The 25,965-nt window shown below is 35.2% G+C and overlaps 2 protein-coding genes across 2 annotated transcripts in view; one reads left to right on the top strand and one right to left on the bottom strand.

The window, feature by feature from the left end:
* Positions 1-434: 434 nt before the first annotated feature.
* Positions 435-6,002, bottom strand: LOC110455369 (beta-(1,2)-xylosyltransferase-like). The gene is made up of 2 exons (XM_021505471.1): positions 5,923-6,002; positions 435-3,307 (listed from the first exon to the last, which is right to left on the bottom strand). The coding sequence occupies exon 2, from the start codon at positions 2,800-2,802 to the stop codon at positions 1,561-1,563; it is 1,242 nt and encodes a 413-aa protein (XP_021361146.1). The 5' UTR covers positions 2,803-3,307; positions 5,923-6,002; the 3' UTR covers positions 435-1,560.
* Positions 6,003-6,159: 157 nt separating this feature from the next.
* The window catches only part of LOC110455488 (ectopic P granules protein 5 homolog), a 46,678-nt gene continuing 26,872 nt past the window's right edge, over positions 6,160-25,965 (top strand). The window contains exons 1-20 of the mRNA XM_021505655.1: positions 6,160-6,221; positions 8,969-9,973; positions 10,315-10,482; positions 11,279-11,439; positions 12,590-12,672; positions 12,965-13,104; positions 13,620-13,828; positions 14,062-14,158; positions 14,580-14,700; positions 15,493-15,649; positions 16,880-17,026; positions 17,411-17,565; positions 17,807-17,958; positions 18,409-18,549; positions 19,031-19,195; positions 19,847-19,969; positions 20,420-20,667; positions 21,348-21,488; positions 22,687-22,804; positions 25,502-25,608. Coding sequence (XP_021361330.1) covers positions 6,174-6,221; positions 8,969-9,973; positions 10,315-10,482; positions 11,279-11,439; positions 12,590-12,672; positions 12,965-13,104; positions 13,620-13,828; positions 14,062-14,158; positions 14,580-14,700; positions 15,493-15,649; positions 16,880-17,026; positions 17,411-17,565; positions 17,807-17,958; positions 18,409-18,549; positions 19,031-19,195; positions 19,847-19,969; positions 20,420-20,667; positions 21,348-21,488; positions 22,687-22,804; positions 25,502-25,608 — 3,686 coding nt within the window. The 5' untranslated portion in view covers positions 6,160-6,173. The remainder of the gene's footprint in view (positions 6,222-8,968; positions 9,974-10,314; positions 10,483-11,278; positions 11,440-12,589; positions 12,673-12,964; positions 13,105-13,619; positions 13,829-14,061; positions 14,159-14,579; positions 14,701-15,492; positions 15,650-16,879; positions 17,027-17,410; positions 17,566-17,806; positions 17,959-18,408; positions 18,550-19,030; positions 19,196-19,846; positions 19,970-20,419; positions 20,668-21,347; positions 21,489-22,686; positions 22,805-25,501; positions 25,609-25,965) is intronic.

The raw sequence follows: 25,965 nt of genomic DNA, 5'->3' as shown, positions 1-25,965 counted from the left end.
CAATGTTCACAAAATTTTAAAGTAAATATTATTAGAAGCTGTTTTCAGTAAATGAGCTCAAACAATTTCCTTTAACCATACACACTATAATTATAATTCTGTATCTAATTCTGAACAAGTGTAATCATACAAGTATGTGTATATATTACAAGTATGTGTATATATTACAAGTATGTCTATATATTACAAGTATGTCTATATATTACAAGTATGTGTATACCTAACGAAAAAACACTGTAACAAATGTATCGTAAAAATACTACAAAGCTGTATAGTCAATATTTGGTACTCTGATCATGGCAAGATTTTTACTGATTCCACAACTGTTTTGCAGTAATGCTGGGGTTTAACTTTGCAGACTGAAAACAAATACAAATAATAAAATAATAAATGAATGCATTGACCGACACACTTAAATATTTATATCTTATGGCAATCTTTTTTTATTTTTATCTATCAAAATAGAGATATACATGTATTTAAAATTGAGATATCTATATATCAATCTGATAAGAGATATCACTATATCTGGTATAAGTAGAGATATCTGTATTTCAATCAATTTCAATTTGAAATATCTGTTTTTATTATTTTGTCATTCACTGCATTAAACGGATGAACAGAAAATATTCTCCCCACCATCATCATTGCAATGAAAAAATACTTCTTTACTACTCTATAATGGCAGAAAGTAGATTCTGTTGCAAGTTTTTCCATGACTCGGATTCAAGTGTTCTGTGACTCAGATTCAAGTGTTCTATGACTCGGATTCAGGTGTTCTATGACTCGGATTCAAATGTTCTATGACTCGGTTTCAGGTGTTCTATGACTCGGATTCAAGTGTTCTTTGACTCGAATTCAAATATTCTATGACTCGTATTCAGGTGTTCAGCGACTCAGATACAAGTTTTGCCATGACTCGGATTCAAGTGTTCTATGACTCGGATTCAAGTGTTCTGTGACTGGGATTCAAGTGCTCTGTGACTCGGATTCAAGTGTTCGGTTACTTGGATTAAAGTGTTCGGTGACTTGGATTCAAGTTTTGCCATGACTCGGATTCAAGTGTTCTGTGACTGGGATTCAAGTGCTCTGTGACTCAGATTCAAGTGTTCGATTACTTGGATTAAAGTGTTCGGTGACACGGATTCAAGTGCTCGGTTACTTGGATTCAAATGTTCGGTTAACTTAATAACTACACACCTGAATCAAATCGCGCGAAGTCATGGCAAAACTGGCAACATTAATCCTACTTCCTGCCACTTAAGGGCAGTAATTATAAATAAAGTAGTAACTTTTTATAGCAATTAAATAGAGATATCTTCATTGATATAACTATCTTAATTACATTTTTGATTCGATATAAGATTGCAGCTAGCTCTTTTTCTTGTAAGATTAGACATATCTGTGTCAGGATAGAAATATCTGTATTTCAAACACGAATCTCTATTTAAATAAGAGACACGTTTACTTTTCAAATGTAGATATTTATACTCAAAATGGAAAATCTGTTATCCATGGCCTCCAATTCAACAATTAAGTGATATGAATGCAATGTAATTATCACGTTTTTGCAGGAATTGTTATTGAGCCACACATATCTCTGTATAGACCAAGAAGATGTTGTGTTACAACGATCGGTGGTATACGAGTATATTGACCTTTGAACTCATTATTTGGATTTATATTCTGCCAGCTGCGATAATGTAATCCTCTCCATCGTGCCATAGCTCTGAAATGACGATTAGTTTTGGCCTTGTAGGTAGGGAAGAGTTCTAACACTCCAGCATGGTAAGGTAACTCCATGATATGACTCATACCAGCTCCATGCATGCCAACGAGAATGTCTGTCTGCGACACCCATTTCACTTGGTCGTTAATTTCGTGTTCATCCAGCTGTATCCCAGCAACACTGTGCCCGGGAAACACTTCCTGTACAGCCTCTATCAGTTCTTTTTCATTTTTTATTTTCCTCGAGATCGTCCCCGATGGATTCCCTGGATGAGCGACATAGTTTCTACGCCACACGAACAGTATTGAAACTCCGGCACAGTCCAACACTTTTGGTCCAGTATTGTATCTGGTTTTAAAAAAATGTGAAAATTCCTCAACATATGGTAGAGAGTTTAGAGAATGAAAGTTCATAGGACTGTTGTATCCTATCACAGCCCAAATAACCTCTTTGTAAAAAACTGGTTCCTTCATGTCCTTGACTTTCGTAACATTTCCAAAGAGAACATCCCAAGCCTTGTCCAGAACGGAAGGTGAGTTTCGATCCGTTAGTACCACATCCAAATCATCCGGCGGAATTTTCAAAAGTTTTGCTACGAGAAAAGCATTGTAGAAGTCTGTCATCTGGTGATAAAGATTTGCATATTCATATCGTAACACAAAAATAGTTTTCTTTTTCTGAACGTTTTTACTTTCTGTCACGGAAGTGTCTTCAAGTGCTTCCAACCATTGGTTGAGGTGGTTTTTTGCACCCATTCCGTTAGTGAACTGGTAATTCCGAAATTTTCTGGAAGCACATTTCAATTTGAAGTGAGTTTCTGGGAAAACCTCTACATCCCTAAGAATGGCAAACTCGTTACCGTATCCCGTAAAAGTCCCCTCACAAATCTGTGTGGGCCGATGCAGCCATTCTTCATCCACATTGATGTCATGTACGATGTAAAGGTAGTACAACTGATGTTTTACTTGCTCCAGGTTCAAAATTTTCTTAGGCACGAAAAAGATCACGATCAAAACCATTACCAGCAAAGGTAAAAAACATTTCACGGAATTCTTCAGTTTCAATTTCACCATCGTTGATATTTATTTTACTCTTTTCTTTGACGTACATGTAGGAGTCCCATGTTATCATATCTTAGATTACACTGAACTTTTGTTATCCAACCTGAAAATGTTCTACAATAATAAAAAACCAGGAAGTTTAAACTGGTGATTTAGGTTTTTCTTCATCATTTTCCCGGTAAAGAAGCCAAATAGTTTGCAAGAAAAAAATATGAATGGTAATAAACTTAGGTTGGTCTTATTATTGGTTGAAATTTCTTTAAAAAAATCCTGGTTTACCTGAAGTTTCTGTTTCTAAAGAGGAATTTGAGGTAATCTCCTTTCGTTCTAAAGTTTGTTTAGAAGATTTTGTAGCGTGTTTAAGTTAAGGTGATCAGCTGAGGATACTACTATAAGTGGATTGCTTGCTGTCACCACCAACGCTGTGCCATTGAACATGACAAGGTCTTCCACACCTCTGGCTTTCCCCTATATGGCGACAGGTCTTGGCTCCTGTCCATTTCCATTAGTCAAATTTCTGCAAAAACATAACAAATTCTGGTCAGTATTTCAGAGGGATAATTATTTTAACAAATAACATTAAGTTCACAAGTTCAACATTCTGGAAAAAAAAATCTCTCTAGAAATTTTAGTTTGATCTGAATACCTTTGTCAGCTTTCATAGCGATCGTCAAGGCAACCAAAACCATTGTCTAATCATAGTAAGTGACCTTGACCTTGTGTAACCAAAGAGGTTTAACAGAAACTCAGTTATACAAAACTAGTCACTAATACATAAATTCCTGAAATTCTCACAATCAAACTCAGTCTCTATCTCCCAAATGTATCTACTGACCAAATTTCTTAGAAATCAAATCCTTATATTATAAGAAAGGTATCACACGGAAACAAAACAGACAGAGACCAGCTGTGCCACGCCTAAAATGAACAGATACTCTATTGTAACAATAAGGTGCATATATACATGTGTATTATATAACAGAATCTTACACAAATATACTTGAATACAAATGCATGCATTTGCCATCTCGTAAATGGCTTCATCGGTGATTTATAAATATATATCTGGCTGTAATAATAAATCATATACTTTCCTAAAACAGGGTAATTTGTACAATATATTGCAACCTAAAAAGATTATTTATTCTTGCTTTACAATTTTTTAGCCCCACTTTAATTTTCACATAATTTTCCAAAGAGTTTAACTTACATTCATTTTGAAAATTAGAGGGAAACCAAAAAAAACATTAGCTAATGATCAAAACATATCTTGACTGCATAAAATTAATATTTCATTTCTGTCCAGTTATAGCTATAATAGTTACCCCAATTACTGAAGATGAAATGAACTGAAACCCAGTATGACAGGAATCATATAAAAAAATACTACCAGGTATCTAGATAGGTAGTAAAAATGTACATGGAAAGTATCTTTATGAGTATGTTCACTTAATTAGTGTCTCTTGAATCTCTAGGCCTAAGTTCTACTAGTACTTCTGCCAGCTGATCAGTGAAGGCAATCAATTTAGTCACCATACAAATCAGTAGGACAATTAATCCACTTTATCACTGTACCTAGAAATGATTAGCTAAAGTGCAGTAGTCAGTTAATGATATTGTACCTGTTGACTAAATGATACGGTTACTGATACAGTAAAATGGAAGGAAGTTGGTGTTCCTGTTGGCTTAATGATATGGTTACTGATACAGTAAAAAGGAAGGAAGTTGGTGTTCCTGTTGACTTAATGATATGGTTACTGATACAGCAAAAAGGAAGGAAGTTGGTGTTCCTGTTGACTTAATGATATGGTTACTGATACAGTAAAAAGGAAGGAAGTTGGTGTTCCTGTTGACTTAATGATATGGTTACTGATACAGTAAAAAGGAAGAAAGTTGGTGTTCCTGTTGACTTAATGATACGGTTAATGATACAGTAAAAAGGAAGGAAGTTGGTGTTCCTGTTGACTTAATGATACGGTTACTGATACAGTAAAATGGAACGAAGTTGGTGTTCCTGTTGACTTAATGATATGGTTACTGATACAGTAAAAAGGAAGAAAGTTGGTGTTCCTGTTGACTTAATGATACGGTTACTGATACAGTAAAAAGGAAGGAAGTTGGTGTTCCTGTTGACTTAATGATATGGTTACTGATACAGTAAAATGGAGGGAAGTTGGTGTTCCTGTTGACTTAATGATATGGTTACTGATACAGCAAAAAGGAAGGAAGTTGGTGTTCCTGTTGACTTAATGATATGGTTACTGATACAGCAAAAAGGAAGGAAGTTGGTGTTCCTGTTGACTTAATGATACGGTTACTGATACAGTAAAATGGAAGGAAGTTGGTGTTCCTGTTGACTTAATGATACGGTTACTGATACAGTAAAAAGGAAGGAAGTTGGTGTTTCTGTCGAGCTTAGAAACTGGTGTTGAGGAAACTAGAGATGAACATATACACAACGTCTTCCTCCTCCTCCTCATAGTCACCAGGAATTCCATGCCTATACAGACACTGCCCAATTACCCAATTCAAATGTATTTAAGTCTGCAATTGCAGTATTTAACTCTTTCACTGTCTATTGTCTATGGAACGTCCTACCCACAACAATAATCCAATCAAATACACTAGCAGAATTCAGGACATGCACATACAACATAATTGAACATATACAAAACCTACAACATAACTAACACTCACTCACTGCTTTTAATCTATTTTTATCCTATAGGAAAAAAAACCCACACCAATAATCACTGTACATAATTAACGCACAATAGCACAATGACCCTACTTCCGTTATCGACGGAGGAAGTCTATTAGATGAAGATGAAGATTAATGTGTTCAGTATATTTTTAACGAAAATGGTTTGATCTTATAATCTAAACTTAACAAAAAGAATGTTTTCATCATTTCATTGGTCACCTCTGTTCGGAACCAACACTGCAGCAAGTGCACTCAATATTTTGAGTTATGTTGCTCGTAAGCATGCTATAACATAACAGACGATGGTTGTCCTAAGCTTCAGTTGAGCTTACAGTAATTAGAAAGTGATGAACAATGGTATATATCCACAAGGACTGCAGTATACAAATATAAAATCTTATCGTGTAAGTAGAAAAGTTGAGTCTTACTAATTAGTCGACAACATGATGGGAGGGAGAGGTGTTGATGAAGCGAAATGCCTCAGCCACTCGACTCTTTTTGAACAACGTAGGAAAGAACCTTGAATTCGGTAATTCAATTGCCTTAAAATCGAAGCAGAGAAAAGACTCAGATTAGTTTGTTATCGTTTTTCGGAACTTCTCTAGAGTTAACCATCTCATATGAAGCGCATGAATGTAAATAGATTTCCGAATGATGTCATATGATAAGAAAAACAACAATGGCAGAGGCTGTGAGGGAAAGACGCAGTTCTCGTAAAAACACAAAAGTATGACACAAAACCTTAATATATTTTGTACTTGTTGGTATATACATTCTTCTATTTATAGTATACTTTCATGTTGACTGTATGGCATCGATAATCTATCGCTGTTTTGTTGGCGAAGTAATAATGAATTATGTCTGCAAAAGTGTACAACACTGTACAGTACAGTAAACAGCTGACTTTTTATCAAAACAGTTGCATGGTAATATGTTTGGCTTTTTGCATAAACTGTGTTTACATATGTATGCCTTCAAAATGTATACACATCAGTATCCAATCTTTATTATAGAATTTGTGTTTCTTACGGCATTAAAGCGTAATGCATAATCTTTACATAAGGTTATACATTCACTTTCAGTTTAAGCTTATATAAACTTCTCCACTTATGGCGCGACATATCTGACTAAGCTAATCTCCTTAATTGTTTTTGACAGGAAAGAGCCTTTAACAGTTATTTAAGATTAGGTCCATTTGGAATTACTTCGCAGCTGGTCCATTCACGCAATGTTTTATATTTGTAAAGTGAATCGTTTTTGTTTTTTTAAAGTTTAAAAATAGATTTATACATTGAAATTTAATTTGACAATTTGATTATCAATTGCAAGTGCAATCTGCATCTGCGTGCATATCCTTTCAGTTTTTTAACAGCCACTCATTATAATAGCCAAAAAATCTTCTGGCACCTACAGTTTCACAGACAGATGTCTGGTGTGTGGTCAGAGCGCACTTCTATACCCAAAAGTGTAATTCTCCAACAACGTTTGGTGTTGCTAAGTTTTTTGATAAGCTGATACAAAATATTATGAATGACTCAATGACATGTAGTCATTCATTTATACAAAATCACTCATTTAGTCACAATTTAAAATCACTGTTCCATTTTATCTGTACAGTCCTCAGCTTACCAAGTTTCAAAATTTCTCACTGGAACAATGTCATTTGCAGATAGATGTTTACATTGTGAATAATTACTCATTTGTCAATACACAGGCATGGTTAAAAAATACCACCATATACTACATGTATACATATGCTGATAATTAGACCATCATATGACCATTTTGATATCACACCCTATATCAGCCAGAGGGCCAAATTGGGGGTGTGATATCAAAATGGTCATATCATAAACTTTTTATCATATGTCTTTTTCCTTTAAAATAAACAAAACTTACACAAACAAAATATTTCTTTATTTTATTTATATTCATAAAAATGGTAACAAAAACAATGATGTATATAAACAAAACAGTAACAATTATACGTAAAAAGTCAACATTTAGAAATTCCAAAATCCCTACAAAATGATATGGTTATTAAAATTTGGTTGGGGCTTTGTAAATCAATCTTTAAATTATTTTCCATAAAACGGCAGTTATTCCATGCCAACAATTCGTTTGTTTGCATTAAAAGTTAAAAGTAGACAGCAATAAGCGGAAACGGCAAAATCCAGAAATTTGGGAGGGGGTGTGATATCACTTTTCTAGGGGATGTGATATCACTTTCAAGGCAGTGGGGGGGGGGGNTGATATCAACTTGTGGAAATTTTAGACTTATTACACATACAAAAAGAGTGTTATTATTAGTAAACATATGATAACAATATATATACCACAAGCTACTTAAGCTAGCTCATAATTACAACGATGTCATCTGAGCAAAACTGAATGAAATATGAAGTATGCAAAGGATCAACGTGAGCTTATGTCATACAAGGTTTTTGCCAGCTATTTTAGGAAAGGGCCCCAAAGCAGGAACTGGGAAAATATCATAGGCATTTGGCAAAAATTTGGAGATATCGGTGTTCCCACAAGTACAGGTTTGGGAAAATATCATAAGTTTGGAAAAAATAAAACCTGCAATGTGATGAGCAAACACTTTAGCTGTTTCTTACTGTAAACTGGATAGCAATAAATAAACAGTTCAATTCTCATTGATTTTGTTTATTCCATTTCAAATTTTCATTATTAATGTATTTTGAACGCTCCTTCATGGATGATGATACTTTGAACGTTGTACATATAACAACGGGAAACTTGTATAAACATGCTTTTTAATTCAATTGGGATAATGAAAACTGAAATTGGGAAATTGCAGGGTCATTATTCAATTAGGATTGGGTCCCTGTAACAGACCCTATACACACCTGACAAAAACCCTGCCATACCACAGCATCTGTTGTCCATCTGTCAACAATTTATTTAAATGAGTTCTTCATTGCCGCTGGAAGGGGGCAAGGGGTGGGGGCCAATGAATTTTGCAATATTGATTTACCGGTATGCAATTTGTTCTCTGAAACTCAGAGATGCATATCAACCATATTTGTCTGGAAGCACACAATTCTACAGATGGAGGGGCAAACTCTCAGGGGGGCTGAGGGCAGGGCCAAATATGGATAATTTTGTCATATATGATATTGATTTAAGCCACTTCTTCTCTGAAACATTTTGGCTGCAAGCATTGTGAGCTGGTAGAGATTCAAAATCTTTCAAATGGAGAGGCTGACACCCAGGGGGCTGAGGGTCTACAAAATATCATGCTATCATCGTTCATGTAGCAATGAACTTAGATTAGAAAGCATCAATCCATGATCTAGCTTATTCCAGAAGAAGCTGAAAGGACCTATAAGACCTATATTAATGTTCATAAAATATAAAAGTGGAACAGCAGTTACTATACCTTATAAATAGACCAGTGAGACTAAAAAAATGTATTTTACAATTTCATGACAGTTTGTTCTTGTTCAACAGCAGAAGAAACAAAAAGCAAAGTCTCCAAAGTTAGGAATAACTCTGGAGGATGAAGGTGAAGCAGGGTTGGAAGAATTTTTACAAGACCTGGAGACTGATCCGTCATTAATTCTACCACCATCAGAACTCTCAGCACAGACAGAGACACCTGGTGGTCACAATGCAAAGGCGGAGGAAACAGGGGGACATAATGCTGTATCAGAGTGTGAAGGGACAGAAAGTGGTGACTTGAGACTTAGGGACACAATACCTGATACAGATAGGAAAGATTGTATAGGTGAGAAATCTGACAAGGAAACAGCTGATACTATGGTATCTACAGTTTACACTGCAAAGGAACATGACAACTCAGAACCTCAGAGGGAGAATAAGGACAAAACTGACATGAAAACACCGGTGGGAGAAACTGAATCTGAGGGCAAGAGTGTTTCAGAGGTTGAAGTGTCATCTGATACTCAAGTATTAGGGACTCAGGGGTTGGTTTCACCTTCTCAGTCTGAAGATGTCATAAGTGGACAGGAAAGTTTTTATTCAGCCACCTCGATGCTCAGTGATAAAGAATTAGGTCTGACAGTTTCTGACAATGATGTCAGTCAGGTGATGTCCGATGACAAAATTGCACCGGACAAAACTGACACAGAAAAAATGGAAGCATCTGAAATGAAGACTGATTCTGGACCTCTATATCCTCAAATCACTCCAGTTGGTCCAGACACATTGAAACTATTGGAAAAAGACCTTGAAAGGTTAAATATAAAAACTGCATCTTCACAGCACAATGTTTGTACGGAAAATCAAAAGTCAAAACAGTTTGAGGAGCCGCGTCCTCAGGAGTCTGCACCTGCCATGATTTCTATGAAGGGTGTTGTGGAGAAAGCTGCTAAATCTAAAAGTGAACCGACTCTGGTTCGCAAGTTTCAGCCTCTCACTTTGGAACAACTTCAAAGCTTATACTACAACCCGGAGCTGGTCAACAATATCCATTTCATCGATAAGTTTGTGCAGGTTTGTAGATGTAGTAAAAAGAATAAAAATTTAATTTCAATATCCAGAAGAAATTAAAGTACGTTAACGCTGTTCCGGTTGATGTAAATAAAGAGAAATATCACAAAAATTGTGAACAAAGCTAAAGCTGTGCATCATCAAAATAAACATTTAAAAAAAATATCTTCAAGATTTATTTAAAAAACAACTGAGATACACAGAAAAATTAATCAAGGTTACAGTTATTTCAAACTTTCAAGAAACAATTTCAAGCCATTCCTCACTGTGGTAGTGTTTTTGTTACATTTGAGATAATGTCTATGCTGTACAAAATCATTTAAAAAAACACTTGGTTGGAACAGCATGAGGCAAAAAAGGAAAACCATGAATTCCTGGAGATCTTAACGAGCTATCTCAGTGCTCGTCGACATTTCCAGCAGGCTGACGGAGAGATTGATGCACTACGGACAAACTACTCACAAATGTTGGAACAAGTGTGGACAACAGCCAAACATTCTATCAATGCTAAAGTAAGTCAAAACATTACTGTTCAATACAGCCCACATCTTTGAATTTCAAGGGTGATGCTCTCAATGAACCTATCTTATTTTCCCAATTTGAATATGACATGACAAATTTGAGAGATTGCATTTAGCTATTTGATAGGTTTGGGGTAGGAGAAACTGACAGATTGCTATGGTGATGCCTGTCATTTGAAAACATCCAGTTCCTTTGATGTACATAAACGGATTGAACTTGTATCATCTGTAAGGTGGGATGTACATAACAGTCAGTATTGTCGTGACATATTCAAAGGGATGTAGAGAAGTCGAGAAGATATGCGTTTTCAGAGCCTTGGATTATGAAGATGTACAATCAAGCACCAAATCAATGTTAAAGCAAGACAACAAAATGTCTGTGTACAGTGGCAAACGCTTGATCAAGGCTTAAATAAGTCGACAACATAAACGACGGTCATGATAACTTTTGTCTAAGGTTTGAATAATCATGATAGTGTTAGGATTTGCAAGGCATCTTTGTTAGTTCTTCCCATCAATGATGTTTCTTCAAATATGGTTTGAAAATGACAGCTCAGAAATCAATATATCTTAAAATGTCTTTAATATGTATAAATCTTTCCTTTGTCATTTTTTCTACATAAACCATTTGGAACTTTATTTAGTTACAGTCGTTCCAGGGTCTTTTGTATGTATTTTCCTGATAATTATTTTTAACTTGCTCACAGATATCGCTTCAGATTAGTGTGTTATTGATTGATTGATATATAAACTAGTTACCATAACCAGTTTTCAATTTTGTCTACAGGGGCCTTGTGGGGATGGATCCCAGTGTAAAACTACCCATCTCTACGACATGTGCGAGTTCAGTGAGACAAATTTTGGAAGCATGAAGCAGATACTTGAGTCTATACGTCACAACATACAGAACCAATTTGCCTTGTACTCATATTCTGTACAGCTGGCAAAGTAAGTCATAGTAACAGATGGATCTTGTATTGTAAACATCTGGCAAGATTTATCATGTAACCTAGAGAATGTTTTACCCTTAGATCTTTCAATTTATAACTTGGGGCTGCAGTGGCCAAGTGGGAAAGGCATCTGACCGTCTAGATCGTTAGCCATCCAACACTGGATCGCAAGTTTGAGGCCTCTGTGGAGCATTCACCAGCTAATTCTTATTCCATACTGATACAGCTGTCATGGTATTTTATACAACCTAAAATGTAATATTTGTAGATAACTCAAATTCCATACAGCTGTCAAGATAAGTGGTATAACAAATTGAAGAGAATATTTGATCTGTAGTCCTGTATATGTAGCCTATATTAACATTGTGAACAGTCCACAAGCTTAATGTTGATTAGCGTTAATGACATCAGATCCGCACTATCACAAGGAGGCAAGCGCACCAAAATACCCTGTCTCCTGCATGCATACACTACACGCATGGAGGCACATTCTTAAATGACCTTAGCTGTTAATAGGAAGTTAAACAAAATTAAACCATCAAGGTTGCTTACAAACCACAGATCCTGTCACTATATAATATATATACCAAGTATATATAGTTAAAGGCTAAGGTTTTTTTTTTAACCCAAAGAGGAATTGGAAACTTGTTTAGTCAGCTAAGAGTGTAAATGACACATTTCTCGACTCTAAACCGCTAAAACAACTCTCTAAGTCAAATTGTGCAGGATCGGTAAATTAAGCTGTCAAAAATCGTAGAGACAGCTGACTTTATTGAGTCAGCTTAATGTGTTTTCAGCAGTTTTCAGCAGTTTACAGCGAGGCGAGACACCAGAAATTTACACTTTTTGCTTGACAAAAGAAACAGATGTTTTCAAAAGCTTGCAAAATAAGTTTGTTTTTAATTTCTGTTTGTGTTCAAAACAAACCTAGCCTTTGTTATTCATACCAAATTGATGAATCTTATTCTGTATATATATAAATTTGCATATCATTAATTAAATTTGTTTAGAGAGTTAATTGTAAACACAGTTGCAATTTAACAAGAAAAATAAGGCTTTTGGTAGTTCCATATCTTGAATTGAAATCTATATATATAAGTTTTGAAAGCTCACTCATGATCAGATTGTAACACATGAATGATATCCAGACTTCAGGTGGAGTCGTACATCCATGATCTGTTCATGAGGTCACCAGTTCTGCGGGAAATTCCAAGAAATGCTCCGGTCAATGGTAACTAAAGCGATATTCATGTTGTCGACAGGATTGTTCTTTAGTAGAAGTTCAAATTATATTTTGAATAGGACCAAGGATTCATAAATGCCAGAAATGTTTAAGAACATTTTTTTTGGATTTAACTCATGCTGTACAATTTTGCACCACATATGTATCTCAAAGCCTTGGTTCCAACACATCTGACATGATATCAAGAAATTAATGTTCAGCACCAAATTCAGTGAAGTGAAGTTTTAGTTTTATATTATATAGAATATCAAATAAAAATAGTTTTCTTCAACTGTTGCAGCTTGTCTACATCACAACTCTAATGACGAACATCAGATCGTGCGACTGCGGGAGTGTATCTCCATCCTATTCTCATTCCATCGCCGTCCAATCAAGGATGAGGAGTTTGTAAAGGATACAAAGCAATGGACCCTGAGACTGGTACAGTTGTGTTTGTCAATCTTTCACAGTTACAGGGTTCGCATGAGCCTGGAATTTACGATGTGACCTGGAAAAGCCATGAATTTCACTAAAGGCCTTGGAAAGCCTTGAATTTTGCCGTTCAATAATCCAAATATAATTGTCCATAATCATGCCTGTATTACACATTTAATTTCAATAATTATGTCTTAAAAAAACAACCAAAATTTAAACAAGTGTTGTCGTGTTTTTCCTGTTATTGTCGTTTTTAGTGACAGAGAAAAGGTAACTTCTAATTCTGCTGATCTTTATGAAGAAGTCTGAGAGTTACAATTGAGATTTTCTGAATGAAACACATTTTATTTTAGCAATATCTAACATGTTATTTGGTTTATAATGATCTGTATGAACCCAGAGTTAAAATGACATTTTTTAATTGAAATCTTTCAAAACCAACTGATGAATTTTAGGGTAAGGAATTAAAAGAAATATATATCAAAAGTTTGAGAAAGACTCCTGTTTGTTTTTATCGGTAGGTGTCAGCATTGGCGAGGGTGGCCAGTTACAACGATCATCTATTTATCCTGAATCATGTGTTACGGTGCCCGGCAGGGGTTGGGGAGTGGGCTGTTGGGCTCATACAGGTCCCAACTATTTCCCATGCTACGTCGCCACCCATCAATATTGGCAGCCCGGTCCTTGATCACCTGATGACTTGTCTCGCTACCATTCTCATGCCCATTCGGTATGGAATCACCACTGTTCAATTCATTGATTCTAATTTTGAATATTAAGTGCATGTTTCAAAATAAATTTAAGCATTTGAATGCTTTCAGGTGATTTACCTGATGATTGTTTTTCAAAATCCGAACAGTTTAAAACTGGTGTTATTCAGGGTTTCCAGTAGATACCTGACATTTTACAGATTCAGAATTTGATAACATGTTAGTAAACACTGGATACACAAACTGTTTACAGGGGGAGGGAAGACTTCATTTGTCTGATGAATGAAGCCATAACTCCAGACCCTCAACATGGCAACACATGGATAATGGTGGACTCTGACGGAGAAGAGGTTTGTAGTTCTGGTCAAGATTGATAGAATCTCTCCAAGTATAAAATTTTTGAGGTTCATTACAAAGTATCTCTCCAAGTATAAGATTTTTGAGGTTCATTACAAAGATTTGCCTCACTTTCCATACAAATTACTCCAGCTTGTAATGATGGACCTGATGCTCAGTCTCTCATGATTCACACATGAAACCCTCTGGTTAAGTTGTAACATTTTCAGAATAAAAGTGCATGTCAATTGTTTTTTATATATTAAGTAGATCAAAACAGATCAATCGAGTTAAGAAACAACAGATTTTTTTCTGTCACAAGTAAGTCTGAAGATTATAAAACTTGTAACCAATTTTATTTATTCAATCAAAGCCTTTCTCTCCTGTGTCTCATTAATTTAATTGTGGACACAATTGTCAATTTATTTTTCTAAGGACGAGGATCCAAAGAATGCATGGATGTATCTCCTTGAAAATGATATTGTGGCCATATTAAACCAGATTCCAATGATGGAAGCATACAAACACATCATGCTGATGACAAAGAACAGCGACGGTAACTAAACGCCCAGACTCAGTAACAAACAGTTGTCTTTTACTCCTTGATGTATTGTTGACTGTTCTGTTTACTTGATGATAGCCAGTTGTCTGTTAATTTGATGATAGCCAGTTGTCTGTTTACTTGATGATAATCAGTTGTGTGTTTATTTGATGATAGTCAGTTGTCTGTTTATTTGATGATAGCCAGTTGTCTGTTTACTTTATGATCTATAGTTGTCTATTTGTTTAATCGACGGAAATTAATATGTTCAGTTTCACCTGTAGATTGTTTAGGGTACCCAGTGTGATGATGTACCTTAAGATGTCAGCCTTGATATTATTGTTTAGGGTACCCAGTTTGATGATGTACCTTAAGATGTTAGCCTTGATATTATTGTTTCACTGATAGATTTGTTATGTTACTCATGATCAGGTACAGAGTTGTATCCTCATACTTAAATAAATCATTGTGTAAATGGGATATTTTTGTTCAGTTGTAGAACAAGATACTATGGTCGACATAATGCATCTGTTATATCTTTGATAATTTTTGTCTCAAGAGTATTTTCATTCGACTAAAATGTAGGTCTCGTTTGTGATATTTTTATTACCTATAGATTTGTTAACAATGTGATGATGCATTTTGTTTGATTTACCTGTGATATTTTGTCACACCTGTGGATTTGTCAGGTTGTTCTTACCTGTATATATTCATTAGGCTACAATTTAAGTCTATTAACTTTTGTTTACCTGTACATTCATCAGGTTACATGGTAAATCACTGTTTACCTATTGTTCTTACCTGTAGGTTCGTTAGGCTACAATGTGAAGCTGACAACAGACACAGTGATAATCAAGCTGTTTGCCTTTTGTACCTGTCTGATTAATCTCCTGGGATGGGGCCTGCAGACCCACAGTAAGGGACGATACCGACAGCTCAACAAACGAATCGGTCGAATGATCAGGTAAACAGGAGCTTTCATTTGATACTTGACGTTTCCCTCTGAAAGTTTGAAATAATGTTGTTATTTCCATACTTATATTATCTAAGTACATTTTGCTACTAACTATATGAAATGTAACTGCATACTGAAATGAAATACAAAGAATATTTTATTTCTATACTTATACTATATTTCAACTAGAGTAAAGAACAAGGTCAGTAACAAAATATCTTTATTTTACAACCTTTTTCGTAGAGCCACATCAATTAGGCATTTTACTAAGTTCACTTCCGGTTTTGAGGGCTGAAAAACGTTAGAAAATTTGTATTTTGTTTATGTCATGTTTCTGTTAATATCATGTTTTTCGCTGACAAATGGGAAGTGATATTAAACGGAATGTTATTTGTATTCTGTAGAATCATGGTAATTTTTCACATGTTTCTAATGCATAAAAAGATATATATTAACAAAGTTTGAAGTTAGGATGTAGTAAGTAAATTTTTATCTTCCAAAGCAAAATTCTGTAAAATACTATTAAATAAATGTTGAATGTTTCTGGATGTGTTTCAATAGATGCAGAACTATTATATTTAATTTTGCCAGTCAATCTAATTCATTACCATTTACCCAAAGGGATGTGTACTTGTACATGACATTCAAATATGACTTCAGGCTACTTTTCATTCAGTATATCAGTCTGCCCTTCATTTTATCTTGGGTTATAAATATTCTGTCATCTACAATTATCAATTTTTGTATGTGTCATTATTATATACCTAAATAAGGTCATTATATATAGCTTTGGCTCTCTTTGTCGATGTTCGTTTCTCGTACTAGAGTTGAAATGTGTAGAGTTGGGAGCTAAGGATTGTTTGCTATAACGTTTTTTTTCTATTTACAAGTACGATGTACTGTGTAACCCCTATAAGTAGAAATTGAATAAGTTGAATACCCCTTGTAACATGAATAAACTAGGAGATGGATTAACATAAGTACTTTGTACTTGTTTTCGAATCCTATATGTATATCATGTTTATATTACTGGAATATTAAACGGATAATAAAGTTTAAACTAATAAACATTAAGGTTGTATTTTCATATGATTTATTTCCCATCCAGAACACTATGGGGTTTTTTTTGGTCCATAGTGGCTAATGCAGGTTCTACAGTGCATATATACTTTAAAGGACAGTAGGTGTACCTGGATTTTGAACACGAATTTAATAACTACCTTTCTTTTTCCTGTACAGACAATGTGTACAGTATGTATCGGACCACTGGGAGAATTTCCAGGAGGCTAACCGACACTTGTTGCCATTGGAACTGTTGGAGAGACTACAATTGGAGTATAGTCAGTTCTTCCTGAGGGCCACAAATTGTATACTTACTGCTCAAAGGTACTATACCTGGACTAAAGTCAACAAGATTTCTACCATAATTATGTTGTTCTTTTAATTATTCTGAATGATAAAATGATACAATATGTTAATTAAAGGTAGTTCAGTTCATAATTCGTATCATCTAATTTTGATGAAAATGCATTTGACAGAAGAAACTTGCATTGTGCAGTGTTTTTTTTATTTATTTTTACTCCAAATTAGAAACTTGCTTTGAGAAACAAGAATATTTTTTTATCAACCTGGAGAAATTCTAATTCTAATGAAACAAAATATGTGGTTACTCCGATATAAATTTAGTTTTTAGTATTTCAAGTTGATTTTTTTTTATCTTAGATAATTAAGACTACAAAATTAGAAAATGTATTTTGATTAATTCTTCAGACTGGGATGTTGGCAGTTCATGACAGACATGCCCTACTCAACATTGTCAGGGGAGATGGCATGGCAACTGGTGTGGCTTTTCCACCAGGGACGGGGACAGACCATAAACCTGGATGCTCTGCCTTCAGAGGAAATCTGTAGGAAGTTTTTCTCCAGTAAGTGGTGTCTGATTCTAGAAACGTTTGCATTGATTTGAAAGCTATTATCCAAATGTATTGCTTTATTTAGATATTCAGAACAAACATAGGCTTGCCTCTTTTCCAATCCATAGGTTATGAACAAAAATGTTGTTGAAATGAAATATTTCAGTGTCTGTATATTTTTGTAATTGCTTTATCTTATCTCTTGTATTATTTAACATAAGGAAATGTAAAATTACAATGTTTTCATTATTAGACCCAGACAGCAGACACCAGTTGTGTGATTCTGTACAACAGTTACCAGCGTCGGAAGCTATCTACCTCCTCACTGCACTAGCCAACATTGCTCAGAGCAGACGACAGCAGGAGAGCGACATCATACATACCATCTGTCTTTGTCTCTTTGAGGTCAGTCTGTCAAAGGATGCAATTGTGCGAGGTATTATAGGGAATGCTTGGTCAGTAAAAACTGTCGAAGGTATTAAAAGGCATGCTTGGTTTTTAAAAACAAACTGAGGTACCTAATGGCGACATTGACCGAGTCGTTAAGGCGTCTGACCGTCTATGATCGAACACTGGGTCATAGGTTTGAGGCCTTCATGGGGCAGTCGCCAGGTACTAGACACAGGTTGGTGGTATTTCTCCGGATACTCCGATTTTCCTCCACCACCAAAACCTGGGAAGTCCTTAAATAACCATAACTTAAAGCACAAACAAACTAAACCTATCTATAAAGCTTGTCTGTATAAGGGTTCTAACTGTCGACAGGGTTATTATCATGGCAGTATTTTGTGATTTCTCGTGGTTATTTAACTTAGTTTAATTTTAATCAGGTACCAAATATTTTGAATATTTCAGGTGTGCTATGTGTGTAGCAGCACCAGAGAGATGTGTTCCAAGGTTGGTAGGGAACTGCTGGCTGCCATAGCAACCATCCACCCGTTCATCTTGTCACTGTTGATACAGGAGGCCAAAGACAACATGGAGAACATTGGCATGGTAGCATTATTATTGATTATTATCTGAATACACTGAAATTATTCAATTCACAAGATGTTATGTCAACATTGTTTAAAATAGTGATTAGACAAATTCACATTAACTTGTATAAGAACAGTTAATTAACTATTATTCAATATCATGTATTGACTTTTTGGTCAGAATCCCAATAAATATGTTCTCATATAAATGATCTTCAAGATTATGAGACATTAGCATGTAATATTATAGTAAGCATTTGCAATATTTTATCAAGTCAATTTATTTTATTTTTCATAATACATTTTTATGTTAAGGTTATTTTTGAAAAGAAACGTTATACAAACTATTAACATGTATTTATATTTCATAAAGCTAATACATTAAGTAAAATTCAAAAGTTTCAATATCAATGCTAACATTAACCTGCAATTGAGAACAATATATGCATATTTATAAAGAGATCATGTCGGAAATGCTATATCAATATATTCTTTTTAAGATGGCTGTTTACCTGTTCAAAGAGCTTCCGTTTGATGTGTGGTTACCTAGGGAACATGATTTTGATGTGATAAGGCAGTGGCTACTGACCACAGATCTGACCGACCCTGGTAATCAGGTGGCGCGATTGGTCCTAAACAAGATCCACTGGGGAGTCGAACCAGAGGTCAGTATGACGTGAACTTGACTGAAAGTCATGGATAAATATCTAATAGAATATATACAGATATTAATAATTCCAATGGTCATGATCAGTTTTGAAACGTTTTGAGAATATAAGCAGTTACCTGTTGGTTTAGCCTTAATACAATTACTTAAGGAAAAGGTTTCAGTTTGATCAGGTTATGAAGTGATAACTCCAGCCTTCTATGATAAATTACCTGAAGCTCAACTAGAGTTATCCCCCCATAACCTGACGAAAATAGAAAAAAAATCCTTATATTTACCGTATTTTCATGCAGATGTTTAAAAATTACTTTATTTATTAGTCAGATCCAGGGACATAATTAAATTTCATTTTCAGTATTTAATAACGTGTGATATGTTTGATAAAAGTAACAGCCTGAAATTTGCATAAGTCTGCCCACATCTACTGTTGATGTTGTCACATAACAGCTGTTTCTTTTTTCCGAAAAATTTGCAGAGATCGGCCCAATTGTTCTGATGTCAAAGTCATGGAAACTTGACTTGTTCTGTGGTCAGCTGATAATATCAGGAGATGATAACACTAGTTTGTGCGAACACTCAATTTGGTTATGGAGTGAATATCAGTTGTATAACAATATGATGACAATCATTATCTTTGTTACTGTTACAGACAAACCGTCTCTTTGTACCGTATGATTTCCACAAGATGACGGCCATCCTTCTGACTGAAGCCTACGGAAAGTTTGTAACCAACAAGAACCTCGGCTTCTGGTTCCTCGAGGGGATGAAACAGGTGACAGGAGGCTACGTTCTAACAAAATCATGCTGATCAAATAGGAAAATATAATTATTTGTAACTTTAATGATAATTAAGATAATGATTTTACAAGACAATTTTAAAATCTAATTCTCTTCCTAAAACATTTGATTATTCAACTTGGAGTTTTCAAGATATTGATTGGTCATGACTACCACTATTTTCTGTCAGACCTCTGTGAGGCATGCATACATTGATAAACACCCACTTTTAAATTTGAAAATGAGATGATCTCTTCTTAGAAGTTGTACATTGTACTGTCAGTGAAACCTTTAAAGAAAACGTCTGCATATTTTCATTTTTTTTTGGATGTTGTTTTGAGTAAATGAAGTAATATTTGTCTAACTTGAATTGATGACACACATTCATGACTAACAAGTCTACATATATTTTTGTTTTGCAAAATGAGTTATGTCCCCTTTTCAGGTGGCGTTGGTGGTGAAGCAGCAACAGACCAATGAGCAGCAGTTTAACAACTGGTCTTGGGAGGTGGTGATGAAGCTCCATCTACACCTCAGTTGTCTCCCCTCCCCTGACCTTGCCATGTTTCAGTCTGCTGGGGGTCCCCCTGACATCACCAAAGACAACTCACTCCTGGCTGTATCTAAAGGTGTTAAAGAAAACAACCCTATGGCCAGTTTTGTGGCAGTCATTTGCTCAAGTCAAGGTCACAAGTATGTACCCAATCAAAATGAAGGACACAAAATTGTTAGTGATTGTATTTCTCAACACAACGATGAACACAACGATGAAGTTGGTCAAGTGACAGAGAATATGAATGCTTTTAATGTCAATGAACATACAGATGATATATTACACACAAGACATGGAAATTATTGTAATGTCAGGCAGTCTATTATAACCAGTCACAGTGCAGGACAAGCAAAAACAACCAATCACAGTGCAGGACAAGCAAAAACAACCAATCACAGTGCAGGACAAGCAAAAACAACAAATCGCACCGCTAGAAACACACATGTAGGCAATCACAGCACTAGAAATACAGATTTAGCCAATCACAACACAGGACAAGCAAATTCAACCAATCAAAACACAGGAAACACACACATAGCCGCTCGCAGAACAAAACAAATGTCAGTATGAATGAAAACCATCATTATCTCTCCAGCTTATCTCTCTAGACAAGCCAACCATCTTTGATATTGAGATAGAGATAACAGTGAGGGCCACTAACTCCATCTTTTATCATTATTCAGCTACTATCAGTTTGCATCTGTGAAAACAAAGTTCTGTATATTGTGTCTAAATCAAGTTGAAATTTTCTTCTAAGAAATAATTCATTTCTTTGTAAAGTATTTTGTGTCTGACTTGACATTTGCTGTGGGTGTTACAGTGCCACAGAGTTCCTGGCAGAGGGACTCAGTCAGCTGTGTAGTCTGGTAGAGAACAACCATTACAGGCCAGCACTCCTCGTACTTAACTGTACCATTTCACTCTTCCTCAACAACCCAAAGGTCGTCAATGAAAACGCTAGGTGAGTTCTCTAAGTAACTATTTAGTTGTATGAGTACTAGCATTTCCCATGAAGCTAACTCAAGCTGGCTTGCACAAATGCTGTTTATTTAGTTATTATTGACCTAAATACATATGTTCTCTGATATTCTTTATACTTAAGTGTCTGTTTTGTGAATGCAAAGGAGATTCCTGGAACAGCCTCATGTCACCAAAATGTTTGCTTCTAACAGTTGTCTCATGTTATTTGAGGGTAAGTGTGAACACACCTGTCCAGGGTAAGTGTGAATACACCTGTCAAGGGTAAGTGTGAATATACACCTGTCTAGGGTAAGTGTGAATACACCTGTCCTGGGTAAGTATGAATATACACCTGTCCAGGGTTAGTGTGAATATACACCTGTCCAGGGTTAGTGTGATATACACCTGTCCAGGGTAAATATGAATACACCTGTCCAGGGTAAGTGTGAATAAACACCTGTCAAGGGTAAGTGTGAATATAAAGCTGTCCAGAGTAAGTATGAATACACCTTTCCTGGGTAAGTATGAATACACCTGTCCAGGGTTAGTGTGAATATACACCTGTCCAGTGTAAGTATGAATACACCTTTCCTGGGTAAGTATGAATACACCTGTCCAGGGTTAGTGTGATATACACCTGTCCAGGGTAAGTGTGAATATACACCTGTCAAGGGTAAGTGTGAATATACACCTGTCAAGGGTAAGTGTGAATACACCTGTCTAGGGTAAGTGTGAACACACCTGTCCAGGGTAAGTGTGAATATACACCTGTCAAGGGTAAGTATGATCACACCTGTCCAGGGTAAGTGTGAATACACATTTCCAGCGTAAGTGTGAATTCACCTGTCCAGGGTAAGTGTTAATATAAACTTGTCAAGGGTAAGTGTGAACACACCTGTCCAGGGTAAGTGTGAACAAACCTGTCCAGGGTAAGTGTGAATACACCTGTCAAGGGTAAGTGTGAACACACCTGTCAAGGGTAAGTGTGAATACACCTGTCCAGGGTAAGTGTGAATACACCTGTCCAGGGTAAGTGTGAATACACCTGTCCAGGGTAAGAGAGTTAGTTTCATACACTTCTACTGATCATTTGTAAATGATCATGAATTCACAACCATACAGGTAAATACATCTTTTTGTTTATAAATCTTTTAGTTGAACATGTACCTTTATTTGTCTTTTCTGGTCTGTTTCAATAGGTTCATGAAGTGTATCAGCAGTCTTTTGTCAGCTGACGATTCCTTTCTCAAAATAAGCAAACTGTGGACCCAGGAGTTTCCTGGACCAATGACAAAGCTTTTCTCTTGCATGATCCAGGTAGTTCTTGTCACTCACAAATCTCTATAGACAAAAATAATATCTTTATAAATTCCTCAATTTGGAATTTGGAATTGAAATTCCTTTCAGTATTTAAAGTTTTAAACTAACAATATGAAATAAAAATAATGTATTGCAATATATTAAGTTATTTCATCAGGGATCAGTTCTCGGTCCTTTTTTATTTCGATTATACATTAATGACATCACTGATATAGTCCAGAGTAACATTAAGCTGTTTGCAGACGATACATCATTATATGTCATCGTAGACGAAAACCCACAACTAGCAGCAGATTATCTTAACCAAGACCTAGATAGAATTAACAACTGGGCTAGTACATGGGACATTAAATTTAACCCCTCTAAAACCAAATCATTATTTTTTTCTAGAAAAAAAGAACCTATCCATCCTCTAATTAATTTCTCTAATACTTGTGTAGATAATGCCCATGATCACAAACATCTTGGATTAACTTTTTCTGAAGATGGCACTTGGTCTACCCATGTTCAATTAATATATGAAAAGGCTAGTAAAAGAATAACAATACTTAGGTATCTGAAATATAAGATTGATAGGAAATCACTATGCAAAATATATACAACATTTATCCGCCCAGTGCTTGAATATGCAGATATTGTCTGGGACAACTGCTCTGACAATCTTAAAAATTTATTAGAATCTGTACAACTAGAAGCTGCAAGGATTATCACAGGTCTAAGGAAAGGTACATCACACCAAACTCTATATAAAGAACTAGGTTGGGAATCCCTGTCTGATCGAAGGATGAACCATAAGCTAACTCAGATGTATAAAATAACTAACAATTTATCACCCACATACCTCCATGACATAATTGATCCTCTTACTCATAACCCAGAAAATGATAGGTATACTCTAAGAAATGTAAGAATGTTTAACCCACCACTATGTCGTACAGAATCCTATGCTAAAAGCTTCTTCCCAGTAATGTGCAACAAGTTCAATGGACTTGAAAATGATATAGTACATTCCCNGATGAACCATAAGCTAACTCAGATGTATAAAATAACTAACAATTTATCACCCACATACCTCCATGACATAATTGATCCTCTTACTCATAACCCAGAAAATGATAGGTATACTCTAAGAAATGTAAGAATGTTTAACCCACCACTATGTCGTACAGAATCCTATGCTATAAGCTTCTTCCCAGTAATGTGCAACAAGCTCAATGGACTTGAAAATGATATAGTACATTCCCCTACTCTTAATAAATTTAAGGCCAAGGTGTATAATAAAATATGTTGTAATAATGATATCTCGGATGTATTTAAAAATTGTGAAAGCAGAAAGGGTGACATAATCCTATGTCAACTGAGAAATGAGGCGAGTAACCTGAACTATGATCTATTCAAAGATCACTTGAAAGAGTCTCCATCTTGTCTGTGTGGTGATGCTTAGGAAACTGCTACACATTATCTTTCACAATGTCCAATGTATGCTAATGAGAGACAAACTTTAATAAATGAGATTTTTGAAGTGTGTCCGGTTAATCTTGATACTAAAACACTTCTTAATGGAAGCACTGTGTTAAACAATACTGAAAATAAATCTATACTTGATAGTGTTCTAAAATATATATACAACACAAGAAGACTTGTTTAACTAATTAAAACAATCTATAAATTTTGTTATATATAGTCATAAATGATAAAATTACTGTCCTTAAACCATTATGTGATTCTACTGATTGTTATATTTACATTGATGTTTTAATATTATACACCTAAGGGATTAAGCTTTGTAAGCTGTTTTTACTGATGGGTGCAATAAAGTAAAACATAAATGTGCTAAGTTTGAATGCTTAGTGTTCTGTGGTTTAATCTGGATTCTTCTCGAGTGGATGATATGTGAACGGTAAAGGCCGTTAGAGACTTTTTGTCTGAAACTCGATGGGATGAAAGATTTACACATAGAACACTGGCAATACATCTTACACATATACTACATTATCAAAATCTTCTAGCTGAATTGCCTCATTTTATTTTTTCATATTTTGATGTTGTTGTATCCCTTACTTTTTATCACTCCTACCAATGATATATATATTGATACTAAATGGTTCTATACTTCTAACTACTTCATGCAACAGCAGCAGGGTATGAACAGGGGGCACTAATGACTTGCAAAATAAAAAACAAAAAAACAATTGTAGCAATTTCTCTGTTTAATATATCATTAGGGCATTGCTTTCCTATTACTATTTAATTATGATTGACCTTTTAATATAAGCATTGTATAGCTAAAAATATCAATTAAATATTTATATGTAATTGAAACATACATGGAATTATCTCCCCTATACCATCTGCTATATATATATATATGTCTATGCTACTTATTATATATGATTTGCATCAATATTTTCTTACAAACCATTTCATTCATCTTTGTCTTTGTCATGTCAACCTAAGGAGAGAACTTATATAGGCCTAGCCTGCTGTTCAATCCTATTGTTTACTCAATAAAATAGGATGAAATATTAAGTTATTTAGATCCGTAGGTTTGGACTTGAGAATGTTTCAGAAAGCATAGAATCACCAAAAGAGAATGATATTGTAATGAAACTTTTCCTGCTATGCAAGCCTTGCATCGCACAATCAGACACTAACTTTTATGAACGATTCAATTAAAAAGTTTCTTTTTTGCAGGATTGTATAGACAAGGCCGCTCATTTACCAGGTAGCTCAGCCCTGTTTGCGGCAGTAGACTTCTGGATTCGTGTCATCGTCAAGACAACCAAGTGGTTCCAGGACAGGTGATATCTGTTTCTTAATCTGTAAAACGTTTTGAATTTCTTTTCAACAAATGTTCAAGGAAACTGATAAGATAGTATAACAGGCCGACACATTAACTCTGAACTGTTATTTAGCTCTTTCTTTAAAGCTCAATCACCCCTGAAGACACATTTGAACTCTTCCAATGCAAAGGTTGGAATAGTTCATTATGAAAATTCAGGGCTGAATGAGTTAAACCATGTTGTTGATGCAGATTATGAATCCTTGAAAACTGTGTTAACTTTAGTGGCTCTGTTATGCATGGAAATAGGTATTCTGGATTATTTTCATGAGAAAAGATGAATGATCATTTGCATGAGAAAAGATGAGAAAGCTTT

This window comes from Mizuhopecten yessoensis, unplaced genomic scaffold, assembly GCF_002113885.1.
Source record: "Mizuhopecten yessoensis strain PY_sf001 unplaced genomic scaffold, ASM211388v2 scaffold923, whole genome shotgun sequence".
Taxonomy (NCBI): domain Eukaryota; kingdom Metazoa; phylum Mollusca; class Bivalvia; order Pectinida; family Pectinidae; genus Mizuhopecten; species Mizuhopecten yessoensis.
The sequence above is the reverse complement of the archived record's forward strand: the minus strand, read 5'-3'. Positions and strand labels throughout refer to the sequence as shown.